Source organism: Ochotona curzoniae, unplaced genomic scaffold (assembly GCF_017591425.1).
Source record: "Ochotona curzoniae isolate NIBS_2020 unplaced genomic scaffold, NIBS_Ocur_1.0 contig_832, whole genome shotgun sequence".
Classification (NCBI taxonomy): Eukaryota; Metazoa; Chordata; class Mammalia; order Lagomorpha; family Ochotonidae; genus Ochotona; species Ochotona curzoniae.
Window position 1 is genome coordinate 8,518,326 of NW_024466580.1, and position 24,377 is coordinate 8,542,702.

The 24,377-nt window shown below is 41.7% G+C and overlaps 1 protein-coding gene and 1 long non-coding RNA gene across 2 annotated transcripts in view; both read left to right on the forward strand.

The window, feature by feature from the left end:
- Positions 1-23,025, forward strand: part of CDON (cell adhesion associated, oncogene regulated) — a 58,917-nt gene extending 35,892 nt beyond the window's left edge. The window contains exons 15-19 of the mRNA XM_040992707.1: positions 3,070-3,291; positions 5,228-5,508; positions 8,328-8,407; positions 21,195-21,433; positions 22,705-23,025. Of these exons, the coding sequence (XP_040848641.1) occupies positions 3,070-3,291; positions 5,228-5,508; positions 8,328-8,407; positions 21,195-21,433; positions 22,705-22,868 (986 nt within the window). The 3' untranslated portion in view covers positions 22,869-23,025. The remainder of the gene's footprint in view (positions 1-3,069; positions 3,292-5,227; positions 5,509-8,327; positions 8,408-21,194; positions 21,434-22,704) is intronic.
- On the forward strand, positions 16,555-20,231 carry LOC121164557. The gene is made up of 3 exons (XR_005885126.1): positions 16,555-16,724; positions 19,598-19,629; positions 19,717-20,231. It is a non-coding gene; the product is annotated as an uncharacterized LOC121164557 (long non-coding RNA).
- Positions 23,026-24,377: the final 1,352 nt, after the last annotated feature.

A 24,377-nucleotide genomic window follows, 5' to 3' on the forward strand; every position in this document is an offset into this window, starting at 1 on the left:
CGACCCAAGTCACCTGTCCTCTGTTTTTAACTTTAACAAGAGGTTGGAAGCCAGATCATCAAACTTAGTAGAATTACAAGTAATTGAAGGATAAATAAAGAGTGGCTAATCCTGAAGGCCTTCTGCAAGAGTAACCCTAATTTTTAATGTGTGATATGGAGCACCCACTTTGCCTCAGAGACCTTTAGTGTTTACTTTCAGGTTTATAGTGGCCTTAGAAGTGTGTGATCTGGGGCCTGGCACATTGGTTCAATTGGCTAACTCTTTGTGAGCACTGGGATTCCACATGGATGCTGGTTTGTGTCTCAGCTGCTCCACTTCCCATCCAGCTCCCTGTGTGTAGCCTGGGAGAGCAGTAGAGAACAACCCAAAGCCTTGGGACCCTGCACCCATGTGGGAGACCCAGAAGAAGCTCCTGGCTCCTAGCTTCAGATCAGTTTCCCTGGCTGTTGTGGCGATTTATGGAGTGATTCAGCAGAGGGAAGATCTTTCTCTCTGTCTGTCCTTCTCCCTATGAATCTACCTTTCCAATAAAAATAAATAACTATTAAAAATAAAAAAAGTGTGTAATCCAACTGAACTTGAAGTACAACTTTTCTTTGGAGTCTCTGCCAGGTGTTTTTCAACTATAGACAACTCCTTCCTCGAACGTTGGTCCCTTTGTTTCTTATTTCCAGTTTTGTTCTCTATAGCTGAGCTTGCTCAGCGACTAAACCCTGATTCAATGTGATTGTTGAATGGAATTTTAGAAGATTACTTCGCTGCTGTGACTTGTTAGGAGACCTACTGGGAAATCAAGGAGAACTATTAATTATAACTATGATAGCAAAACTACTCAGACCCTGCCATGTACCATGCTATAGTGCTATGGTGCCAAATTTTGATATCCCCAGAAAATCATCAAGTCTGAAGTTGGGGCTAAGGCATAAAGTTGGTTTATTCAGGTTAGCTTAGGTCTCCCAGCCACCTCACCCAGCCCTGCTGGACTTGGGGAGGGGCAGCCGCAGCTGAGGCTGCTGTAGGGGCCACAGGGAGAACAAAAAGAAGTGAGCGAGTCGGAGCCAGAGCAAGAGCCCTGGTTGAACAGCCCAGCATTCTTATACATTTTAGGCTATTAATTATACAGTCATGAGTTAGCAGGCTTCTATTGGTGGATTTTAAATAAGCAACTTTCAAAAAGTACAAATCGATGAGCTATAGGGCGGTGAATCTTATCCAACACCAGGGACCTCCTTCCTGAGGAGTGGTCTGCCTACGTGATCTGCCAGGTTTCCTGCCGGGTGTCACGTAGACTATCAGGCCTGGAGTTCACACAGCCCCAGCCAAGCCATTAAGACAGAATCACAAAAGGCAGAAGACATCTAGGTTCTTCAGTGCTTTATTAGGATGAACTCATTTACCCCTTGAATTAGTTCTTTTTCTGCTGCTCATATACCACAGACTGGGTAAGGTACCAACCACGAAAGATAAGCTGGCTCGCAGTTCTGGACACTGAGAAGTCTAAGAGATTGGCATCAGCAGTGATGGGGGCTGATTGCTGTGTGTGCCATAATATAGAAAGGCAAGTGAGAGAGGGGGCATCACACTTATCAGAAAACTCATTTTAAAAAAAGATGTATTTATTTTATTTGAAAAGCGGAGTTAGAGAATGAGAGAGCTCTTCCATCCACTGCTTTACTCCCCCAGTGGCTGCAATGGCCAGGGCTGGGCCTAGCTGAAGCCAGGAGCCAGGAGCTTCATTCAGGTCTTCCACATGGCTGCAGGGGCCCAAGCTCTTGGACCATTTTCTGCTGGTTTCCCAGATGCTCTAAGGAAGAGCTGATCAGAAGTAAAGCAGATATGAGTTTAAACTGATATTAACCTGGGCTTAATTGGCTATGCTACAATGCTGTCCAGAAAACTGAGATTACCAAAGCACCCTTGAAAATGATCCATTCTTCACCTATCACCTCTTTAAGGGCCTGCCACTTAACACTATTACAGTGGCAGCATGAGCTTCAGAGACATTTAAGCCATAAAACTCATCTTGGGGTAGAACTCTTAGGATTGTCCATTTTCCCAGTGCAGAAGTGTGCAGTTGCAGACCCTGAAGCAGATGAGTGGTAGAGCTGAGATAGAACCCGGCCCCCTGCTCCCAGAGCCTGGCTCTCGTTTCTGTGCTCACTGCTTCTATTGTGACATGTACATTGGAGAGAATGAGATTTGAATCACACCTGTTTTTGGCTTTTAATGTTATTACCCCGAATGCCTAACAAATTAAGTAAGAGTATTGCATTTACATGGACTCCATAAAAGCCCTTCTTTGGTCTTGGGAATTATAATAATTGTAATAAAGCTGAAATTTACATTTTTTTAAAAGTTTTTCTTTTATTTGAGAGGCAAATTTTACAAAGAGGGTGGAGAGAGAGTGAGAGAAGGGATTCCTTCTGCTAGTTCACCCCCAAATGGCCATAACTGCCAGAGCTGAGCTGATCTGAAGATAGAAGTCTGGAGCTTCTTCCGGGTCCCTCCCAAGTGGGTACAGGGGTCCAAGGACTTGGGCCACAGGCAGAGAGCTTGATTGGAAGTGGAGCAGTCAGGACACAAACTGGCTCACATATGAGATGTTGGCACGCCAGGGTTAAGGATTAGCCTGTTAGCCATGACATTAACCTCCAAAATTACATTTTCTAATGATGGTTTTTTTTTTTCTATGTAGTAGAAGCATAAAAGATGTAATTTGAATCTTATTCAGCTCAGATATATCAGATTGAAAATTTTCAATGCATGTTGTTATTTCATCTCTTCAAGGGTCTTCTGCAGGTACGGTTGGTTTGGACCCAGTGCATGTGTTTGCCTGTACTTAAAGATTTCCCTAAACTGGTGGGCCAAGCCTTTGGCACATTGGACTTTTAGACTTTGGAGTCTTCTGTGACCCCCTGGTGGTCAAGGCATTCCTGGAATAAATATAAACAGACTGGCTTGCACTAATCCAGATCTCCTTCAGAGAGATCTTTCAGAGACTTTTCAGACTCTTTTCAGAGACTCTGTTCACTCGGACATCATGCTTTCTTTTATATTTTGATCTAGTGAAACGAGTTCCTGGAGCATCTGAGTATCCCATCAAATACTTCAGCACCCCTCCAAACTCCTCAGGCGGGGGCGGACACATCGGGCCTGCCAGCAGCCCTTCCAGGAGCAGTGACATGTTGTACCTGGTGGTAGGCTGTGTGCTGGGCGTCATGGTCCTCATTCTCGTGGTTTTCATTGTCATGTGCCTGTGGAAGAACTGTCAGCAGAACACCACACAGAGTGAGTCATTCGTGAACACTCCCTTCTTGTGTCCTAAGGATGGGTAGAAAAATATTGGCAGGGTGAATATTGATTTCTAACACTTTGATGTGTTAAAATGCCGTGGTGTGTGCAACACATTCCATAGTCTTCCTTCAGAGGAGGTGACTTGAAGACTGTTGCACTTGTCAGCCAAAGTAAGTGGAGCATTAGATGCAATTGTGCAGGAGAAATAAACACCAGTACCCAAACTAAGCAGGTCTTTAAGTAAGTAACTGACTTCATGCTGGGAAGTTCCAGCCCCTTGGGCCACTGAAGCAGGTGCTGACTTGAAGCATGGGCTTGGCATTGCTGTAAGGAGCACCTCCATGCTGGCACACATTTGGCCACAGACAACGGAAGAAGCCTGATGGAAAGGGAGGGCATGAAGACTTCTCTGCTTCTGTCATGGCATACGTGACCCTTAGACATGAAGACACCATGGTCTTGTCTCTCTGATGCTCACCCACCAGAACTGCTCCCGCATGGCGTCCCCTCCCCCAGACTTGCCAGGTGACAGGTGTGCCTGGGCTGCCGGTGATGACATGGCCGTGAACTTAGAAGCCTGTTTCCCCTTCCTCAGTTATTTCCACCTCACCTTCCTGCTTTTCCTGTCCCGTCAGCTAATATATAACAGGATTACTGCATCAAGTAGGGCTTTCTTGTCCTTGGTTTGAGGAAGCTTTTTGGTGTTCCTTTGATCCCCAGAGCAAAGAAGTAAAAATAAAGGACCTTGGAGGTGACAGGCAGTTTCAGTTACTACAGCCGATCTTGCAGATAATCCCCTTGAAGTCAGTAGCTCAGGGAAAAAAAATCCTTTGAATGATCCCTTCAAGGCATAGGCAGAAAGAGAGGAGGGAGTGGGGAGAGGGGTGGTGTCACGCTGCAAGGATTGTTGATCGTTTTATTGGGTCAACATGGTTTAGTGGCAGTGCTTGTAGTGGCAAGAGAGTGTGCAGAATCATAAGGGAAAAATATGAATGCAGTGGTGTGAGTGCTGTTATTCCAATTAAAGACATTTTTCTTTTTGGCCTCAGCATTTGTTTAAAGATAGAACCCATTATAGTAGTGTTCTTTCAGTCATTCATTCACAAGATACTCATGGACTGTTGTCTGTGTGCCAGGCACTGTGCTGGGCAGTGGAAAGCCGTGTCAGACAAGATAAACTTGGCCACTGCCTCTTAGAGTTCTTACCGGTGTGTGTAAGAACAGTACTCATCCATGCAGGAAAGTCCAGCAGGGGGAGAAGCTGTGGAGGGGAGGGGAGACACAGCTAACCCAGTCTTTGGGAGCCTCGATGCCTTAGCAGCAAATCCTGTGTAGTTTAGATGCTGTATAAGGGACATTTGATCATTTTAAAATACATGTGCTTTTGGGAATCAGAATTGCCAGGCAGTTGTTTAAATGCTTTTAATATAGGGAATGAGAGTAGCTTTTTGCCTGTGCTACCCCCTAGCCTCCCAAGTTGGCTACACAAAGGAACTAGATGAATAAGTGAATGCATATGCCACTTGCAAGGGTTGTTTATTGCTGTTTGAAATGTACCACCTAAAGTTAGCCTTTCCCTGTTTCATACAGTACTTTTCCAGCACTTTGAAGTGTATGGAATTTAAACTTTTTTTTTTTTTTATATTGCCAGTAGTTGGATGCTTTTGGTTTGTGTAGTTTGTTCATTCTCTTTTGAGTAATTTCTGCTTGGTTCATTTCTCTTCCCATTAACAGAGTCCTATTAATTCAGAGTTCATAGCTCCCTTCACACTGTAAAGAAAGTAGTAGCAGCCATTTGATTAAAAGATTCTTAGGATGTTTTATTTTAGCCTCCTGGGAGTTTCTTGGAGGATTCACTAATAAAACTTGGTAAACAAGATGCTTGTCCTTTTCAGTGTCTGACTTTGTTGCTTTTGTTCTCTTTGAACAGAGTATGACCCTCCAGGATACCTCTGCCAGGGGTCAGATATTCACGGGCAGATGGTGGAATATGCCACTCTCTCAGGGACAAACCCCATCAACAGCAGTGCTCGCCGTGGCTTCCTGGGCAATGGCAGTCTCCCCAACGGCTGCTCGCATCTTCATCATAAGGCCCCGAACGGCGTCAGTGGAATGGTGAATGGGAACCTCAATGGAGGGCTTTATTCCGGGCATACGAACTCTCTCACCAGGACACATGTGGACTTTGAACATACTCATCATCTAGCAAATGTAAGAGACCTTATTAGAAACTGAACCCTCAGGGTGCCAAGGTGCAGAAACAGGCTCTGCATACATGGCTTTTTTCAGTATAGAACCGTAGAGGTTCACTTGTGTGGAAAGAGTCCTCTGATCCAGAGTCCTCTGTATTTTCTGTTCTTGAGTAATAATTATATTCATTAATGTGATTTGTGTTTAATTTATCTCAAAAGCAGAGAAAGAGAGATCTCCTACAGTCTCACTCTCTGATTCACTCCCCAAATGCCCACAACAGCTAGACCTGGGAACTCAATCTCCCACATGTGGATGGGCTATCACCTACTGCCTCTCAGATCATACATTGAGATCAAAAATAGAAACAGGACTCACCCCAGGTGTTTCAGGCTGTGAAAAAGGCCTTCCAAGTGACATGTAAACTGCTACACCAAATGCTCTCCCCTGATGACAGTGGATACCAGTACAGAACAGACTACACATGCAGCAGAAATCCTGGACTGGACCAGACCAAGGACTTGACCTTTATTTAGGGCAGAACCTGAGAACCAAATGTCGAGAATTCAGATAGATCCCATGGGAATGAGGGGGTGGAGGTGGTGGCAAAGTAGAGAGCTCAGATGCTGTGTAAAAGAAGCGGCTACAAGCCAGCACTTGTGATCGGGGGGCCTGGTGGATCCAGGTTTTCTGTTTTGGCCAGATTTTTTTTTTTTAAGATTTATTTTTATTATTTTTTTATTGGAAAGGCCGATATACAGACAGGAGAGATAGAGAGGAAGATCTTCCATCCAATGATTCACTCCCCAAGTGAGCACAACAGCCGATGCTATGCCGATCCGAAGCCAGGAGCCTCTTCTGGGTCTCCCACGCGGGTGCAGGGTCCTAAAGCCTTGGGCCGTCCTTGACTGCTTTCCCGGGCCACAGGCAGGGAGCTGGATGGGATGTCGAGCAGCTGGGACATGAACCGGTTCCCATATGGGATCACAGCATGTGTAAGGCCAGGACTTTAGCCACTAGGCTACCACTCCAGGCCCTAGACTAGTTCATTTTGAAAATTTTGCTTAAAAGGCATTTTCTACCCTAGGATTTTGATTTATTATATTGTTTAGGTATGTAGATCATTTTTCAGTTGGTCAGATTAATTGGGGGTTTTTTTGTTTGGTGTTTTGATTGCAGATGAAATTGTTGTAACTCACAGTAACTAAAATTTGAAGATGTGCAGTTTTGGTTTTTTTTTTTTTTAGTTCAGCCTTAGTAAAGATTTTTTAAAATATTGTCTTGGGAGAATAAAGCTGTCATATATATTTATGTTCTAAAGCTAGCTATTGACCTAACTTTAGTATTTTGTAGAGGAACTTATTTTTGTGTTAGTGCAAATTACTAAAAAAGAGAATAATACTTTCATTATTTTATGTGGAAAGACATGGTTCACATTCAGACCTTCTAAACTCTTTGTCACCATTCCAAGCCCAAGCTGCTAACGCTGTCCAAGAAAGCTGAAGGACTGGGCATCAGCGTCCGAATAACACACGCTCTTCCACGAGAAGAGAAGAATAAGGCTCACATTTAGCATTTGTACACAGAACTTCGGCTTTTTCTGAACGATGAGTTACTGCTGAGATCATAAGTGCCTTTTTAGGTTAATAATTTTAGAGGTTATCATCTGTGCTTTTAACCCATTCTTCTTCTTACTCTTGTGGGTGGCAAGAAATAGAAAGTATGAAAAGTGTGAGTGATGGTAAAAGTGATTAAGTTAATTTTAACGTGTGCTGAGCTTCAGGCACCGTGTTATCCTCCAGGTTGTTTTCATTACTTTTGGAGTCGGCCCTCATGCACAGAAAATGGTATAGAAACATTCTTTCTCCCTGGAAGAATATTTTCCTTTCTTCATAATTCCTGTTAGTAGTTGGATCAGGAATGCTGAGATAAAGTTTTAGTGCTTTGGGTTTGCCGAGATTCTCGCGGTTAGGAGATGAATGGAAATAGGGAAAGTATTCTAGGAAAAACAATTGCCTGAACTTTCCCTAACCTTGAAAGTCTGCTTTGGGTTTGGGTGCCGTATGGCAGCCTCTCAGCCTGAGCAAACTCCATTCTGCTGTTTTTCATCTGAAAGCAAATTTCTGACCGACTCTTAAGGCCAGTTCAGTTTTTAACATCGTGTTTGCCGTCGTATATGTCAAATGGACATTTTACAATGAGGTATGTGTTAGTCTGGGCATTTTTCTTAATTGCTGGGCAATTTCCGCCAAAAGCAACATCAGTATATTAATGCTGCCCTCCAAGTCATTGCTGGCTGAGAACATACTCCATCTGGAAAAATATCACATGTTTTATAACTTAGTGCAGTCAAGTAAACAGACCTAATCGAAATAATTACAGGAAAATGAAGATGGGTTTATCTTGTGACATCATCATGCAAACCAAGTTCACACCCTGTTTCCCCAACTGGCATCACATATTTTTCCATGATGGCAAGAAAAGGAATAGGAGGTTCTGTGTTTTTGAGGTTCTGTATTTTGGAACCTGTTAGATTTGAAACATTGAAGGGAAGTGACTAAGTTTCTCCATTTATTCGCCCTTTTCCAGTACAGAAATAGATGGAAAAACATGGCAGTAAAGTTTCTAGAATATAGTTTAATATTGCGCAGAACTCTAATGAAATTTATTGGTGAATGTGGGCAATAATGATAAGTGTATCGTTGCTTGGGGAATTGGTCAAACTATCCCTGGTACCTCTTTGGCATCAACACGGCTTCTACATTGGTGATTATTTGGCTACCAGTCTGTGGCATGTTCAGCATTTTCTTCTTTTTTTCTTCAATTTCCTTCTGGACTAGGGTGGTGGAATGTATACAGCTGTGCCTCAGATTGACCCTGTGGAATGCATTAGTTGTCGAAATTGTCGAAACAACAATAGGTATGTGACTATATATCTTTTCACAACTCGTGAATAAGCATTTATCACCTTTTCTTTTTTTCCAGCAAATGTGGTTCTTTAAATTTTCCCTGAGATATGAAGCTCAGAATTTGAAGCCTTAAGTTTAAGAGTTGTTACTAAGTTTTTACCCTGTTTTATAACTTCTAGCATTTTATGTCTTGGCTTCTGTAGACGGATGGTAACAGTATTGGTTTTTGTTCTGTATTGAAATACTGTTAAAAAGTGTGATGTTTCTGAAAATCTATTTTATCTGTGTAGATGTAATCTTTGTTTTACAAGATGTTGTGAGATGTTGGGGACAGGGTAAACCCTGTGTATAGTTAAATTTTTTCATAGTAATATTACTGAAAATTTCCTTCTAGAATATCCAATGGTTTCCTTTTTAGTTCTTAATATCTTAAGTAACAAAATCTTGCTATCTTTTCATTGATTTAATCTTAAGCTATATTTACTCACAGTATTTCAAAAAAGATAGGAATGTTGAATAATATCTATGTATAAATTTCAGTTGAATATTCAGAAAACCTTTTGCTAACTCTATAAACACGAATTCTCAAGAATCATTAGGTCTTTTGTTACATTAAAATGATGACAAATTGCAGTTCTTTTGCATATTGATAGTATTGGAATACATGGTCTCCTAAGTTCTTCTCAGCTCCAGAAGTACAGGACTAGAGAATTATGTTTTCGTTAACCCAAAAAAATAAAAAAAAGTGGAGTATGGATTTGAATTTAGATAATTCACTATTGCAATGGAGTCTGACTGGTAGTTTTAAAAGTTGCTTCCTACACCTGGTAAGTAGTTGGATGGATTTAATCAGAGCAGATGTTGTGGCGTGACTACATGTGTTCCTCCTGGTTCTTGTGGCTGCCAGCAGATGCCAGTTCTCCCTAGGTATTGGCATGGTGCTGTGACAAACCTCTAGCCTAAGAACGAGCAGACCTCTGCTCTGCTGTTGCCTGCACCTGTGATCAGGGAACGTTCTGTAATGCCTCTGATGCTACTTCCTTATCTGACAAATGGAAAGCTATCCTACATGAAATACGATTGCTCCCAGCATAATCTGATTGTAGGCTTTGGTAATTTTCTGCCACTCAGGTCTTTATATTGAGTTATCATCATTTTACTGACAGTGCATCCCATTTGCTGAAAATGATTTAATGTCATCTTGCATTCATTGTCATTTATGTGTGTGCATGGATGAGTGCATACTACCTAAAGATTTTTCTTATATGTAGCTTCCCCCCCCATATAAACCATTGCATTCCTATTAATTTTCAGATTGATGACTCCTGTATTTCATGGTTGGGGATTGTACTGCTAACTGGAATGTAGTTGAACTCTCTTGAGCTTAGGGAAATCAGCTGCTATCTCTCCCTGGCTTACATTTTATTTCTACACAAGAACATTGTGTAGAACACACCTTTAATTGCTTGCATTTCCTCTGTGGTTAGTCCGTGTCTCTCCTGGCTCCCAGAGCTGTTGCATGATTTGGACACTTACGGACAGATACGTGTTAATGAGGCCCTACTTTAATCTCTGGAAAAATCAAATGATCAAGTTTCACTCTGTTAACTCATTGAAAACATGTGTCTCACCTCAAGATCCTACAAAATGACAACACTGTAATAAACTTTGACTGCTGAGAAGTAGATAATACAGGTGCAGTTAAAAAGATTTATGGTAAAATTGTCCTAAGAGATAAGGTTAGTTTGGTCCAAGATTTTTCGAAGAACAAAGGTTTTCCACAAGATGTATTTCCACACACTTTTTTGAAATGTCCTTGTAAATATGACTTTATGCTGACGTACACAAAATTGAATCAACGTTTAAAAGCACGTGAGTTCCCTTTGTCTATGTGAGGGAATTGGATTAAATTCCTACCTCCTGGCTTTGGTCTGTAATAGGTACTTGGAGAATGAATCAGCATATACATTTATTTCTGTTTCAATTATGTAAAATAAAGAAGGATATGAAGTTCTTAAAGTAATCAAAAGGAGGAAAGGGGTTAAGCAGTTAGACACTGTAGTAGTAGAATCATCATTGTTGGGAAGCTTTTTAAAATTTCTTTTGAAGATTATTTATTTTTATTGGAAAGACAGTTTCACTGAGAGAAGGAAACACATAGAAAGGTTTTCCATCACTGGTTCACTTCTCAAATGACCACAATGGCCAGAGCAAGCTGATCTGAAGCCAGGAGCCAGAAGCTTCTTCATGGTCTCCTACATGGATGCAGGGTCCCAAGGGAGCTGAATGGGAAGTGAAGCATCCGGGACATGGACCGGTGCCCACATGGGATGCTTGTGCTTGCAGGTTGGAGGACTAACCAGCTGAGCCATTGCAGTGGCTGGGGAAGCTTTTTGAGGAGAGTGGTCTGTTTCAAGATGTGTTAAGACATGATGAGCAGTAGCAGTGCATAGCTTGTATTGGAGGAAAGATACCTGCTAAGGGTTGCTGTAACAAAGGCCTTGGACTTCATACAGGCTACGGATATGGAAAGGAAGAGATGAATGAACTTGCAGAGTTGGGGTCTTTAGGACTTGGCCATTGGCTGATAATGATGCAGAAAAGGAGAAGTTCCGCACATGCATAGTAAGTTTTAAATGTGGGTGATCAGGTCAGGGTTGTAGTCCATAGAAATAAGAAAACTAGATGGTAATGTTGAGCCAAAGTGACTCAATGGCTTATACATTTATAGTTCAAGAATCAGTTGTTATATTGGGCAAGGGATCAGATTAAAGTGCTGGTCATGCACTCAAGGGGTAAATAGGAGCCATAATACAGATTTAGGACCATTTTTATTTTTATATTTTATTTTTTCATATTTAAAATACTTAAAAATTTTGCATTTTCATGTGACCCTTAGAAAACAAATCTTGATAAATTGTTGTGTTCTGACTGCATATATAAATGTGATAGGACTTAAAAATGAATGAAATCACCAAGGGAGACAAGAGGCATGGCTGATTTTTATGTGTTTTATTCTTTGGGGTATTTATTTGTCTTTGTTCCTTATGTACTCAAAATAATTAGAGATTCTTTTTTATAAAAAGTCATCTTTCTCTCATCTCACTCTTCTGCTCATTGCCTTGACATGTCTTCAGGGAAGAGTAGAGATGGGAAGAGAAGAAAGAAATAGAAGTGTGAGAGAGCAGAAGAGAACTTACTCTTTGATTCATTCAGCAAACCTTTGTTGAAGCTCTCATGGGCCATGCAGCAGGCTAGCTGCTGGGGACATGGAGATGGGTGCCAGGGCATTGTTGCTTACAGCCTGGTAAAGGAGCTCTGTCTTTCTTGTAAGAGAACATACATCATAACACTGAATTAAAACTGGATGCTTTGAAGTAAAGGATAAAGGAAAGACTTCTTCAAGCAAGTGACATTTTGCCAGGCTCTGAAGAATTTATAAAACATGGCATGAGGGAAAGGAACAGTTAAACTTTCCACTTAGGAGTTCCATTGTGTGCAGTCCCTAAAGCAGAGTACCTGAGTGCTCAGAATTTCGAGAGATCCCATCTAACCAGGGACCTTGTAAGTGAAGGGATAAGAGCTCAAACCTGAATAACACCAGATCACACAGAACCAGACCAGTGAATGATGGGGACAGGACCACACAGTGGAAGAACTCAAGCTTTCAAGAACACTCTAGGGCACTGGCATTGTGGCATTGCAGGTAATTTGGCTGCCTGCGATGCCCGTATCTGCTCCCCACATAGGAGACCCAGATTAAGCTCCTTGCTTCAGCCTGGCCCAGCCCTGGGGAGTGAACCAACAGATGAAAGATCTCTTTCTATCTATTTCTTTATCTCTAACTCTGACTTTCAAATAGCTAAATGAATCTTAAGTGTCTCCCTCCCCCAGTTGGGTAGTTTGGAGGATAAATCAAATAGGATACAAGAGGATACTATGGGATCTTTTAGATGTTAGTTGCAGTTGTCTCAAAAACAGTGATATTGACGCAGGGAGAAGTCTGAATTTGAGAGATTCAGGATTTAGGGATAGGAGAGGCTGAGATTTTTTTTAAAAGATACAAAAACTGGATTGAACATGTCAGTGGAAGGAGGGATTATGGCTAGGTCCAGGAAACCAGGTGTAATCATTGAGCTTGGAAAAACTGCAGGGGACTTACCTCCTATTGTACTCTTGAGGGTCACTCTTAAATTTAGGGGCACCTCATTAAATTGGCCAGTGTTACTTCACAGACAGCTAAGACCCCAGGAAGTCTTGCCTAGGCTTCTTCCCTGTGAATTCTTTGTGCTCTGTGCCCTGCCAGTCCCTTCTCAGCTGTAAACGTAAATGTATTTCTTGCTTGGGCCTTTTTTGGTAATGTGTTGAAGGTGACTACTTGCCTGTCTCTCTTCTTTTATCTTGAACCTGTTTCAGGCTTTAAGGATAATAAGCTCAATGAACAGCTCAGAAATGGCCTAGTTCATGCAGTTTTACAAAGTTAGCCAGACTTCTATGCTAAACAGTTGAGACTACTGGTGCAATTTGGGCCTTTTGCGAGCTACACAGGTTTCCATTAAGCCAGTTAAAAGCTTGCTACCCACCTCCTCTCTTCTGTTCAGAAGGCAGTGATGCAGTTCTGGATATGTAATCAAATGTGGTTTGTCTGTTGTTCAGCTAGTTTAATGAGAAGGGATTGACATTAAATTGTCTGCTCACCATCGGTCTTGGTCATTGGTAAGTGAGAGAGAGGACACTGATGAAATTCACAGATGGATGAACTAAGAGGTCCCCTCCGGAAGGAATGAGAAATTAACTTTAAGGGTCCTAGAGAGACTGCAAATGGGCAGGAAGTGGCCAACCAAAAGTCAGCGGGGAAAAATGTATGTAATTCATTTGGGGAAAAAAGTACAAACTACCTGGCTGACAGTCAAAAGAAGAATAAAACTATTGGGAACAGTCCTTTGGAAATCACAGATATTGCCATAATTTCCATGGTTTTGTGTAATGCTAACTTTACACATGTATGTGCTGCTGGATTTGAGAATGCTCAGTGTTTTTTTTTTCACCAACTTGAAGCCCTCCCCTGATGTCAGATAGTCAGGGTACTTCAGAAAGTTCATGAGAAATGAAGTTTTAAGTTTTAAAGTTTTAAAATGTTTCTTTGTTGAGAAAAAAATGTTTAAACCTGTACATACAAGGGTTCTTTCAAAAAGTGGACAGTGTATCTTATAAAAAACTATACACAGATTTCTAAATTTGTTTGCATGAAAATAAACTTGTCTTTTAATTCCATTTCCCATAACTTGAGGTATATTCACTATATGTAGAACTGAATATGAGAGCACTTAATTATAGTAGTTTTTCAGACCTACAGTTTGGTCAATACAGTTTGTTAGGATTGAAACAACCACTTTTCTAACACATGTAAACTTTTTCTTCCAGAGTGTCTTTTTTTTTTTTTTAAGTCTATTTTTATAAGTCTATTTTAAGTCTATTTTTATTTGAAAGACAGATTTGAAAAAAAGAGGAGAGAAAGAGAAAAGAGATCTTCTATCTGCTGGTTCACTTAACAAATGGCCACCATGGCCAGAGCTGAGCTAACATGAAACTGGTAGCTAGAAGCTTCTTCTAGGTCTTCCATGTGGATGCAGGAACCTGAGGGTTTGGAGTATCCTTCTCTACTTTCCTAGGCCTTAAGCAGACAGCTGGATTGGAATGAAGCAGGTGGCTCCCATATGGGAGGTTCGTGCTGTAGGGTGGAGGATTAGTGGGCTGTTCCACTGTGTCAGCTCTGTGGTGTGCCAGGATTTCAGAATTCAATCTCTTCACTATTTCTGACCACATGGCTACTTCAGAACCAACTGCAGAGCTAATGAAGGAAACACAGCCTGAGACCCAGCCTCTCCACTGCCAGTGTCCCAGAGAAAAGGGGCCTCACTTTCCAAACTGATTAATATCTTTCTTAGGGTGTCGTTGTTTATTTTCCCAAATCTGTTGCCTACTTCTGCTGTGCAGGCTGAGGAATTGTGGTCAAAATGTCAGGAAGAAGTGCTTTTGGTCTTGTGTTTATCAGCTTGGATATACATCAACTTGCCACATTTACCCAACATTTGTTGTTATTTTTATGTGACAGTTACTGATAAATCTCCCCTCCCCTCCCTCTAATGCTGGGGCCATTGCATCATCCAACAGATGACAGTGCAGCAGGGTGGAGAGGAGAACCATGGCCTGGGAGGATGCCATCAGGTCATCATGTCCTGCTGCACAGTAACTCAAGAATCACACCATGACCCCTGCCCCACTGCAGAGCAAGGGCTGAATCAGCAGAACGACAGCCCCAGGCACAAGAGGAGGTAGTGGAGGAGAGCTGCGTAGTAAAATGAGCTACCATCAAGATGTAATTATTTCTGGAGTCTCAAGAGCTAATTCCTGAAAATACTATCACACCACCCGAGAGATTTGCGGGGAGTAAGTAGTTTGCCTTCTAGGGATAATCAAAAGAGGAAATGTACAGGGACTCCTATAATCATCCAATTAGAGTAATTCTGTATATAATCATACTTAACAAATACCCAGCTGTGTAATCAGAAATAGAATACTTCTCTAGAAATATTACAGAGGAGCTGCATAATTTTAGAGAAATATCCAAAATATGTTGATGAAACTGTTAACACGTTTTTTTCTTCCAAGTATAACTCCACACGATTCTTCTAATCTTTGCTATTTCCTAATCTGTGCTATTCAAATTACTGGGTGAAAAAAAGTATTTTTGTGTGATAGGTTGGAATAGAGTCATTTTCTGTCTTGTGGATTGGCCAAACAGGCCTTTCCTGTTTACTAAATGGCATCTTGGTAAACTACTAAGGTCCCAGTCTGCCTAAATTCTTACAAAATAGCACAGATTTGTGTATGAGGTAGAAGGCACAGAGTTCCATTGATTTGGTGTTTTTCAACTTTAAAAAGTGGTTTCACTGAGAAAGAGACTGCTCAGTGAAAACATTTACCTTCTGCCAGTAGTAGCTATGTTAGAAACATCATTGAGAAGACAGTGCAATTATAGACTGTTCGCATCGCATGAACTCTGAAATGGACCTTACCAGAGCATCTTACCAATTGTTGTGGATTTGCAGGCACTTATCTTTTTTGCTCTAAACTCTTGTAGATCTCGGTCTCTTTACATTTTTACAGAAGCTATTTGTGTAATCATCTGATTATTTGAGGAATTTAAGCTGCAGAGCTGTCATTAAAACAGTTGCTGCCACGTGCTACACCTGATTATCTTCAGGTCGGAGCTGACGTACGTGCATGTTAAAGCCTGTGTCCCTTGTGCTCTATCTCAACATGGCACACCCAAGCGAAAGCCATTTTTGGTACTGACCTGAAATTAAACTAAGTATAATGTAAGCAAATCATTTACCTTTGGTTAGCTAGGTGGCTAATTATTGGTGATTATGACTTATGACTGAAGCTACCAGAAAGTTTCACACCCATGTGGGTTGTCATGCTGAAATTCAGGTATTAATCACTTTGCAAATCGAACTCAAATTAATGATCTCACTGTCACCCCGCTCTAGACATTGAATCCCAGTTCAGAATAAAATTCAGCACTGCTACCACTCACCAGAAAATCAGGAATTGGCAGTGGAATTCGTCCTGTCTTGATAGGTAGTCCTGTGATGTCTTTCAAAGCAGACATGTATTCAGCATGCGTGTCTGCACCTGTCTCGCGCCACCTCGTCAGTACTATCATCATGCCTGGTGCAGAGCCTGTGCTCATGTTGTCCCGTCTGAGTCACTTTATTATTCTGATAAAATCGCCATGTAGTCAAACTCTTGGGCTGCCTTAGACGGCATTCACAAATCTCATCCTGCAATTTTGCTTCAAGTTAATGACAAGAGCAGCAGAAAAGAAACCAGAAGGAATGAAGCATGAGGACTTAAGGCATCTCGTTGTCTGGTGAGTCGTCCTTATTCTTCTGTGTCAGCATGAAGAAATTCACTCCTGTTGGGTGTGTGTGGGCAGATTATTAATTTACAACGTTGTGTTTGTAGGGAACTGCCCAGGTTTTCCAGTTTCTGGCAAGCGCCTTGCCAAAAAGTGGAGCATCACAGCAGAAGCCTGTCACGCAGTGTCCCACCCCTTCTCTGTTGGAGGAGGTTCAGCAGCACCTGACTGTGCTGTCTCCGAGAGCACTCCATCACACGCTGAGGACAGTCATTGCCTCACACAGCCGTCCAGGTCAGACGACCTCAAAGCCACCAGCTGCCACACCATGCTAGAGACTGGAGGATCAATCTTGAACGGGCACAGAGAAGACTGACACTCAGATGCAAGATGCTGAACAGGTGAGCACTTCAGCCCATCCCCCTGAAGTGCATGGGCAGTTACAAACACCAATTAGTTTCATTATTGCTCCTCAGTCATCTACTTATTGCTCGAGGAAAAAGGATATTAAAAATGTCTGATGTTTTAATGCTTTTCTAGTTGTAAGAAAGTTTTTAAGTTCCACTGGATGCCATTTACTAGGAGGGCACTTTAAAAATTTCATGAAAAATGGAATTACAAGTTGTAAAAAAAATTGAAAATACGTGCATATGAGGCATCCTTCAGAAGGTTAATGAAAAATGTGTATTGTGGAAAAAAAAGTGTGGATTTCAAAAATTATTTGCACCAAAATAAACTTCTGTTTTAATTTCAGTTTTCTATGAACTTTTTGGAATACTGGTATATGTATGTGGTACTTTAGTTACAGTCTAATGTAAATTAGTACTTTGATCACTTCCTAGGAAGTACGAATATTGTAGAACATTTGACTTCCATTTTTCCATCCTCTGTTGTTATTTTTGTCTTATATTTTAATTGTAAAAATACTTAAGATATTGTATTACAAGGCCTGGTGCCATGGCTCAGGAGACTAAATCTCCATCTTTAAGCACTGTCATTCCCATATGAGCACAGGGTTCATGTCCTGGCTGCTCCACCTCCAATCCAGCTCCTTGCTTAGAGCCTGGGAAAGCAGTGGTAGATGGCCCAAGTCCTGGGGATCCTGGGTCCACCGGAGACCCAAAAGAAGCTCCTCGCTCCTGGCTTTGCATCGACTCAGCTCCAGCCATTGCAGGCATTTGGGAAGTGAGCCAGTGAATGAAAGATCTTTCCTCTCTGTCTCTCCATCTCTCTGTAAATCTGCCTTTCCAATAAAAATAAATAAATCTTTAAAACAAAGAACAAACCCATAAACCACAAAAAATAGTAAGATATTACACTTTTCTTAGTAGTTAGTATTTATTAGCATCCCTTGCATGTTTTGTTGTTGGTACTCATTCCTTTCTGTGTTTTCTAACTTGCATTGGTTCCTGCTCATTTTTCTTCAACTTGAAGGACTTGTTATAGTATTTTTTTTTCTTTCTTTCGTTCTCTCTCTCTTTTGTTTGTTTATTTTTTGTTTTTGAAAGGTGGGAAGAGAGCTCACATCCAGCATTTCGTTCCCTAAATGCATACGATGTCAGGGACTGGGCTGGGCTGATGGTGAGAGCTGGGAACTCAGTCAGTTCTTTCATGTAGGTGGTAGGGGCTTAACTCTTTGAGCCATTCCCTGTTACTGTCCAAGGTCTACATTAGTAAGAAGATGGGATTAGGAACAGAGCTATATTTGAACCCAGACACTTCTGTGTAGGAAGTTCCTTCACTGTCATCTTAATTCTAGGTCAAATTCCTGGCCCCTTTTTAATATTTCGTGTAGTGCCAATCAGGATGACAAATTTATCCAGTTTTTTGTTCTAAATATGACTTGATCTTTTTGAAGGATTTTTTTTCCTTCAAATTCATTTTATTTGAAAGGCAGCATTTCAGAGCTTATTTTCTACCTTTTCAGGTCCTTAGCAGGGAGCTGGCTCAGAACTGGAACAGCCAGGCTTTGAATCAGCGTTCTGATATAGCATCATAGCCTGCAGTTTAACCCATAGTGTCACAGCGCCAGCCCAGGAATTTTGTTTTGTTTTGTTTTGTTTTGTTGTTCCCTTTGTAAGAGCTACTCAAGGAGGGAGACAGAAATCTTCCATGTACTGGTTTATGCCCCAGATGACTGCAATGGGTAGGGATGTGCCAGGTTGAAGTCAGAAGCCAGGCGTCTCCTCTGGGTCTCCAACAAGCGTACAGGCACATGGGCCATCTCCTGCTGCTTTTCCCAGACCATTAGCAGGGAACTGGATCAAAAGTAAAGCAGCCAGAGTATAAACCAGCACCCATGTAGGATGCCTGATCACACACAGCAGTTTTTCTCGGTATGCCACAGTGCTGGCCCCAGGAACTCAAGAACTATTTCCAAGAAATCATGGTAGCTGGATAAATTCATTTAAACAAAGATGGCTCTTAACTTTCAGCATCAAAAACCTGCTAACTCTAATTTGTAATTGTTATTGAATGTACTTTTCAGTGATTGAGATAATGAGGCTGATACACTGTGGGAAGTACGTTCTCCAGCTAGAAACTTAGGGGCTACTTTGCTCTCCACAACAGCACACCCGAAACTCATGTCATGGTTTAGCCCTCCCAGGGCCCAACATTTTCATGTTAAGCGAAACCACTGTTTCCTGGTCTGTGTCCTCAGCTCTACTGGTGCTGGAACTCTGTTTTGTGTGTGCCTGCCTATTTTGAGTGCCTACTATAGAACCTGACATTTGGAAAGTATTCAGCAAAGATTTCTTTTGAGTAATAGGTTCTTCTACATAAGGTTATTTCTATAGATGGCGCATAGTCATTAAATTCTCAGTAGTAGTAGTTTGAATCCAGAAAAGTTAGCCGCTGCACTGCTGACCTTGCCACGTGTTCAGTGTCTGGATTCCACGAATGGAATGTGTTCAGTGGCCAGCAGGGGGTGGGGAGGAGCACAAGGGACTGACAGTGAAAGAGAAGACAGACACTGCTAACGTGCCCACCCTTGCCAGGATCGCAGAGAAACTGTTGAAGCTCAGGACTGAACAAACTGCACCATGGAAAGGCTCAGGATGTCCTGGTCTTGTAGGCTCATGTCCCAGCCAGCCTTGTGCTTACTGAATTTCCAGGGACTTCCAACCCATTACTTTTGGGTCATATTTAAAACAGACATGTATTTTATCTTAGATCATTGAAAGTTAAAATTACAACTATATTAATATGATAATGCTTTGAGTAAATTTTTCTGTATACACGAATACTTAACATTCTTTGCTTTCAATTCCAGATGATTGGTGTCTGAATTCCAATAACCGCAGAGTGAGTAGATTTCTCCATTTGAAATTAAAATTGAATCTATTTGAATTAAAGATTTGGTTTACTGACAGATATCTTATTCTCTTTCAGGTACATGTCTGTGTTCATGTTTAGCACTTGGCATCTCCAATAATTTGAATCAACAGAGCTGCTAGTAGGAGTTACATGGACTTCCTTTTACAGATTTCCATAATGTTACCCCACAAAACTGACCACTGCGTGAAGTATGAAAATCCAAAGAATTCTTGCTTTTATTTTCTAATGTTGCCTGGCTCCAGCATATTACTGATCTTACAAAGTCAAGTGCAGCATTCTCCCCAAGCTTCTCTTACTAATAATTTTAGAAATAATGACATCTAATAGGGGGGGAATAGTTTGATCATCAACAGTAAATAATGATAAAGTTTGACAGTTTGAAAATATTGCAGAATAACCAGAAGTAGGAAGATACTAAAATGTCTGAGCTTCAAAAACAGCATGTGAGATTTGTGGATTTTTGCCAAGGGAAATTCTCCAATCTATAGGCAAAGAGCCAAGCAGAAGACTGAGTTTTATGTCAACAGAACAAGCAGAAAATTAGACAAAAATAATAGTTTGAAAAGAAAAAAAGATGTGTAATGCAAAGAAACAGAAAATTGAAATTCTAAAAGGAAAAAAGAAAACTAATAGAAACAGACCCTGAGATGACCCAGATTGTCACAATTAGCAGCTGTTACAAATTGTTCAAAAACTTGAAGGATAATAAATGGACATACGGGGAATTCCAACTGAGAAACAGGTTTTTAAGAAAAGAGGAAAAATGTTTTAGGCTGAAAAGTGCGGTCACTGGAATGAGATGTTTTCTGGATGAGCCTAACAGCAGACGGGAGACCACAGAGGAGGAAACAGTGAACTGCGTGATAAACCGGATGAAGCAATCGGTCTGAAGAACAGAAAGAACGAATGCTTTCAGATTCCTAGGTGAAGCAGAAAATAAAAGTTTAACAGAATCAAGCTGAGATACTCAATAAATTCTGGCAATAATGCAATGGGAAATATTGTAAAAAATAATAATAAATCCTAAATTGTGAACATTTCGTCTTTATTGTTATCGCCAGGAATTAGAAGAAACATGCCGTTTGATTTCAAAGCTATGCGTTTTATAGATTTTCATAAAGTGTTTTCTCTTACATGGTTGTAGGTTTCTTCGTTTTCTGTCTTCCTCTTTTTCTCTGTCCTTACCGCCTAGGAGCTAATGATGGCTTCCTTCTGTGTGGCGTGTTTGAAAGCCAGTTGATAATGAAATGGTAGACAACTGACAGTGGACCAGAAGCAAAGCAAGCATATACAAAAGGTCTTCAGAGGTGCCTTTCTTAAGTGACTTGTCTTTTGATGCATTTTTCATTTGTATTACTGCTTGAGATTTTTGAATTCTTAGCATTTCAAATCATAGCAAATGATTTACTAATGTTTAAGGATCAATCTTTAAGAATTTGTCCATGAAAAATACCAAATGAGATTTCAAAGTTGAGCTTATTGCCTTCAACCCCCAAGACACAATTCTGTTTCTTTTGGTTTGAACCCTGCAGGTGTTTCACCAAAGCCAACAGCACTTTGAGCAGCGGCCCCCTTCCTGTGGTTCCCATGGTAGCACCTTATCCCCAGGATGGTTTGGAGATGAAAGCCCTGGGTCACATGACGATGCCTGTGTGCCTGGCTTCCACCGCGCCTGAGGGAAGCAGTGAGGGCAGCGTGGCACCAGTTCCTAGCCTGCATGCTTGCTGTCGGGACAGCACTCGTGATGCCAACCCTGCAGAGTTCAACAGAGGTATGGGAATGTGATGGACCTCATTTCCAGATCATCCGCAGTGAGCTAAAACCTGTGAGGGGATACAGTGCCTTCAGGGCTTTGTAGGACTAGCTCAAATCTACCCCTTCCCCACCTCCAAAGATAGATAGATTCATTCATTCATTCATTCATTCATTGGAAAGGCAAAGTGGTAGAGAGAGGGATATAAAGAAATTGAGATCTTCCATCTACATTTTTACTTCCCACATGGTCACAATGGCCAGGGCTGAGGCCTGGCTGAAATCAAGAGCCTGCAGTTTCATCTGGGTTTTGTATGAGGGTGGCAGAAGCCCAAGTATTTGGATCGTAATCTGCTGCTTTCCTAGACATGTTAGCCAGGGAGCTATATTGGAAGCAGAGCAACTGTTGAGTCAGATTGGTGTTCTGATATGGGATGCTGGCATTGCAGATGGCAGCTTAGCTTACTGCAACACAGTGCCAGTCCCAGCTCATGTCTTTCTTAAGAGCTAGTCAGGATGCTTCAAGAAGATAGGACTAGGGCTGGTACTGTGGCATAGTAGGTTAGGCATCTGCATGTGGTACCAGTATCCCATATGAGCGCTGGTTTGTATCCTGACTGTTCTAATTCCAATCCCGCTTCCTGTTTATGGCCTGGGGATGCAGCAGAGGATGGTTCAAGTCCTTGGGATATTGTACTCATATGGGAGACCCAGAAGAAACTCCTGGCTCTGGATGTCAGGTTGGCTCAGCTCCAGCTTTGTGGCCACTTTCAGGAGTGGACTAGCAGATGGAAGATCCCAGTCTCTGACTCTCCTTTCTGTATAAGTCTGCATTTCAAATAAAAATATTTAAAAGACCAGGCAAAGTAATCTTTGCAATTTTTTTTTTACTTATACCCTCACCACAAGCTGTTCATCTCATCACATTTTGTAGGTTATGTTCGAATAGGCTCTGATTCAGTTTGTACCTGAACATATGACTTGCTGGAAGAATGGGTTTTGTAAACATTGGTCTCTTTTTAATTAACCTTGGTTCTGGAGTTGTAGTAGCCTCTCTTGTGGTTATGTTGGGACTTTTTTAAAGAGATTTGGTTTCATCCTAGACGAATTGTATGACTAGTCATGAAAGCACAGCTTCCCAGTCTTTTAAACCCACTGTCTCCCTCACGCTCAAACCAAACATAACTAGGTTCTGCTTTGGCTTATTATGTTTTCTTCACTGCCCATAACGGTGTTCTTAAAATCAGTCTTTCTCTTCTCACAACACTCCCAAATGTTTCTGCTTTTCAGGAGACAGCTGTGTCCGCTCAGAAACAGAGAGTAAAACTTTAAGTTGGAATCCTCCCGCTTTGCCACCAGTCTCAGAGGATGGAGCAGAAGAGACAGCTTGGTCTCCCCCTGGTGTTCCTCCGGACAGCCCGTCAGGGGTCCTTCAGCAACCCCAGGGGACCTGAGGATTTGCAAAGGACCAGTCTTTGGACAGCCCGTCAGGGGTCCTTCAGCAACCCCAGGGGACCTGAGGATTTGCAAAGGACCAGTCTTCCCACTTCAAGACAGCAACTGCACAGAACCGACTTGGGAATGAACTGTGTGAAGGACATTAATTCAAATCAGAGAAAATCATTATTTATTTTTTTTGTAGTAGTGGTGTCATATGAATGTACCTTAAAATGTGTGCCCTTTGATATTATTTATGCCTTAAATCTTTCCTTTTCTGTCCTTTCCTCCCCCTTGTTTGCATACTTCTTGGTCATATGCAGAGCTAAGGGGTCATTCCGTATTTTCCAGCAGCCTTGGTGACAGTGAAAGTTCCTCCCGCCTGGGATCCAGTCTGCTGGCTGATTTCGCTAGGCGAGGCTTACACCAGCTGTCTGGAGTTTGCAATCAGATAGACTGTCAGATGGAAAACTACCTTCCAGTGTTGTGGTAGCAGACTTTGAGAGAACATTTTGAAATCAACCTCTTGTGGCCTCACATGTGCCATAGCAGATCTGGCTGATGAGTTTTCTGAGTGCCTGCCACACATGTGGTCATGTGACCTGTTGGCTTTTCCATCCATGCCCGGGCACAGGTGATGGTCTAGGCAGTGGCCATGTGTGCAGTGTTGTATATGGTCTGATTGGATCACTGCAGTGTGCAGAAAGGGAGCCAGAGGAAAAAATACTGCCTCTGTAACTGCTTTAAAATTAGATGCATTTATAAAATGGTTATGGTAGGGCTATTTTGTGATTGTTTCTAAAAGTAGGGGCCAAGTGAGGCTATCCGGCAATGGCCTGAAGAGAAAGATCCATGCTGCGTAATAAAAAAGAGGAGGGCTCCAGGCCCGATGTGACGGCAGCTCTTCTGTGTATTCCTTCCTTCAGTCCAGAGTCATGAGATCACGCCTCCGGAAAACAGCCATTTTCTTGCTGCCATGTGAACAATATAGCCTGAAAGATGTGCTGGGCAAGACTTAATTTAGAGGAAAGGGGTTTTTAAAAAAAATTTTTTATGCAATGTTTTTCAGAACATCATCATTGTAAATGGGCACGTAGAGCTTCGGTTAGCAGAAGTCAACAGAGTGCAGTTACTGTTGCCTCTGAGGGCCATGCCTTGCCTTGGTGTTCCTGAGCTTGAGTCAGGCACTCACGGCACACTGGTCCTTTTTGGATTTTGCCTGCATTGGAGGAAAGAAATAGAAAAATTATCCTCTTGATGTAAAGGCGATCAGTTCCAGCACTAGTGTTAACCATTTACCGTTTCCCAGAGGTCACAGTGGAATGGAATAGCAGACTATGTTAATCAGCTTCTGTCTAAGTGCATTAGTATTCCCTATGTCTATATATTTTATAAGTAGAACTTTTTGTGAAGATGTGCTGTTTAAGCTTGGTACTATGCAAGGCTGTGTTTCCCGGAAGAGTTAGGTGACTATACTTTCATAGTCGGGTGTTAGAGATGCTGTCGAAGCAAGTTCTACATTCCAG